At 35.7% G+C, this 3,188-nt stretch overlaps 1 protein-coding gene across 1 annotated transcript; it reads right to left on the reverse strand.

Annotated features, from left to right (window-relative positions):
* Positions 1-417: 417 nt before the first annotated feature.
* On the reverse strand, positions 418-1,784 carry LOC133286892 (U-box domain-containing protein 21-like). The gene has a single exon (XM_061484394.1). It carries the CDS (start codon positions 1,782-1,784, stop codon positions 477-479), a length of 1,308 nt encoding a protein of 435 aa, XP_061340378.1. The 3' UTR covers positions 418-476.
* Positions 1,785-3,188: the final 1,404 nt, after the last annotated feature.

Below are 3,188 nucleotides of genomic sequence, written 5' to 3' on the forward strand. Positions count from 1 at the left end.
ACAATGGGATATATTTAATATATATTTTTAGGTACATATATCTAATAAGTTTAAATTATTATAATTTACACGATTAATTTTAAAACAAATCTTTTAGATTAAATGAATAAAGAATATAGCATAATTTAGTTTTTAATATTTTTCTGTATATTACCCAAATATCGAACCTAACTTGAAATGGTCAAACTTCTTTATTTTAAAACATTGCTATGAAATATTATATTAATTTCTTACCAAATCAAATACAATTGGTGCCAATTACTATTTAAAAAGAAGAGGAAAAAGAAAAAAATGGATATCCGATCCGTGTGATTCCACTCGTAACATGTCTCAATTTTCCAAAAAAAATAAACTTGAAAGAATCAATTGAATGTGTGTATCTTTGTACAACAATGAATTTTGTTACTACAACAAGGCCTATAAAGAAAAATATAAATAAATAAATCTCATTTGTCATAAATCAGTAATTAAAAGAGCTATTTAAGGTACTTGAGATCCAATGATGAGTCAACGCACTCTGCTTTGCTCTTGTAACCATTCAACAATTTCAACAACTCGCTAGCATTCTTCCTTGTGATCTCATCACAACCAACCTGCAACACGACCAAGAGTTTCTGAAAAGCCCCAACTTGAAGTGCCTCAATCAAAACCCCTTCCTCCCTATTGTCACAAATAATCTTCCAAATAATAGAGACTGCAAAACTTGAAGCCAATTGGGACACCCTCAAAATCTTCTTAATTGCAAGAGGCAATGTTAAAGCATTGTTCTTAGCAACCTCCTTCCCTTTTTGGTTGTCACAAATGCAATCCAACACCCCAAGTGCCTTCTCACATATCCCTTTATCTGCATCAACAATAATCTCTAGCAGCAGTGAAACAAAACCCAATTCCACAAATCTTTGAGCAATTGCATCTCTATTCTCTGCTGAGGAAACCAAGTTGAAAATTGTGGCCAAACATGCCTTTGTAGCAATAGGTCCAATAGGTTCCCTAACCATCTTAACCAAAGCTTCAACAACTCCTTCAGTTTTAGCCAATTCCTTAACAGGCACTTCCTTCAGCAACAAAGCAGCACTTTGCCTTGAAGCAAGGTTTTTACCATCAAGAAACCAAACCATGCAATGTAAAGAAGATTCTGAACCCAACTTGGATAATAATTGACTCTCTTCACCAAATGGGATCATCCATGCCAACACCTCCAAGATCTCCTCCAAAATAACCACATGTTTTTCAATAGATGATGCACTTGAAAAAGAATCAAAGGCATTGGCAAAAACAGAACCAACCCCATTTCTCAATAAGCACATCTTGTTCCTCTCACTCTCTCTCCCCCAAACCTTGATCTTCCCCACCAATTCTTGGCACCTCTTTTCATCCCCACGCTGAGAAGCAGACAGAATCCTCGAACAAACCTCGGAAACCTCGTAACTTGACACGGGTATACGAGGTGTTGGGATCCTTTCGACACCATGGGAACTGTTTTCAACACACCAATCCTGAATCATCCTCCGAATGGCATGGTTTGGGATCATGTCAAAGCTTGTAAGAACCTGATTCGTAACTGGGCAAGTTTTGTTCCCTGCTTCAGTCCACTTCTCAATACTCTCCCTGTCGTAGGTGATGCCAGTTGATAGAGTCACCGGGTCTTTCATCAATTCCAAACTCACCGGGCACCGGAAATGGGTGGGGATCACAATCTCCACCTCCAAATCACCACCGGGAAATTGTTCCTTCCCCTTGCGTGCACGCCGGAAAACATTTCTTCTGGTCCAAGACAAAACCATTTTTTCTGTCTTTCTCTTTTGTTACTCTAAGCACAGAAACTATAAAGTCTCAGTTTTTTTTGTTTTTGGTTGCTTCTATGTTTTATGAATGATTTGAGGAAAACAAGGTTGCGTGGTTGGTTTATATATAACATAAGGATGGTCATACATAAGTGGGTGTGGGACGCGGGTCAAAGCTAGGTAGTGGTTGAAGAAGGAAAGTTTCAAATCAAATAATGAAAGAATAATAAAGTTTTTTTTTTTTTTTAATTTTAATTTTTAGTAGGTACATAGAGAGTATTTGAATATTGACCGTTGAAAGTTTGAAGATATAGAGGTCGAGGTTTATGAATGAATTGAAGTTGAAATTATATGATTTGTGAATAAGGAATAAATAATGAGAGAGAGAGAGTAGGTCACAGTTGTACTTATAAGACGGTCTCAAGTTTGAACGGCATAACGTGAGTGCTGACTTGCATGGGTTTGGCCTTTTGGACCAGAAAGATTCTTTATGGTATCCTGCGCGTGCCACCACTGTGTCCGTGTAACGTGTGCGTGTTCGCGAGCCTCTTTGCACCAGACGCGTAGGCGCAGTGACTTCTATTTACATGACTAAAAAAAAGGTGATTAAGTCATAGTATGTGAAAAATGTTAGACAACTATATGTATAAATACAGTTACCCAATTTTTTTTTCTTATGCTGACCTTAATTAACTTTTTAAAGAGATTCGGGTACTTAAGTATTTTCACAAGCTTAATCATAATTAAAGTAGATGCAGAGCCAGCATAGTAACTCAGTCATTACTAAAAAATTTTTTAGCCCGCATCAAATACTAAATTCTATTATTCAGCCTAGTTACGTTTATTTAGTCACGTCTAGTGACAGAGTCACGTTGGTGTCAGCAGGTACCTTGACACTGATTAATTAAGTCACGTTTCAAGCGTAGCTAAATAAACGTAGCAAATTATGTTTCAAATTTTTTAAAAATTAGCTACATTTTGGACGTAGCTATATAACCGTAACTATTTTGACACCAGTTAAATTTTTTGACAATAACTAAAATACTTTGCTGGCTCCATCACTAGTCAAGTCTAAAACATGACTAATTTTTAAAAATAAGCTAGGATCAAGATATTGGCTGGAGCCAACATGACTTCATCATTGATTAAAGCTCTTGCTCTCTCTCCAAAAAAATATATCTAATGGGAATCAAATTTGAGTTTTCTCCTTATTTACTCAACTTGTGTTGTGAACTACATTGGGTTCAGTTACAAATTTTACTATTGACTTGGATAAGCATTCATTTCTTAAAAATAAAACAATACCAATTTATATATGGAGGTGCAAAACATAAAATGAAACTTTCCTGAATATGTTATTTATGCAGAAGCAAAAGAATATGTTATTTACGTAGAAGCAAAAGA

This window comes from Gastrolobium bilobum, unplaced genomic scaffold, assembly GCF_033153095.1.
Source record: "Gastrolobium bilobum isolate Gb01-03AN ecotype WA unplaced genomic scaffold, APGP_CSIRO_Gbil_v1 utg3261, whole genome shotgun sequence".
NCBI classification, from domain to species: domain Eukaryota; kingdom Viridiplantae; phylum Streptophyta; class Magnoliopsida; order Fabales; family Fabaceae; genus Gastrolobium; species Gastrolobium bilobum.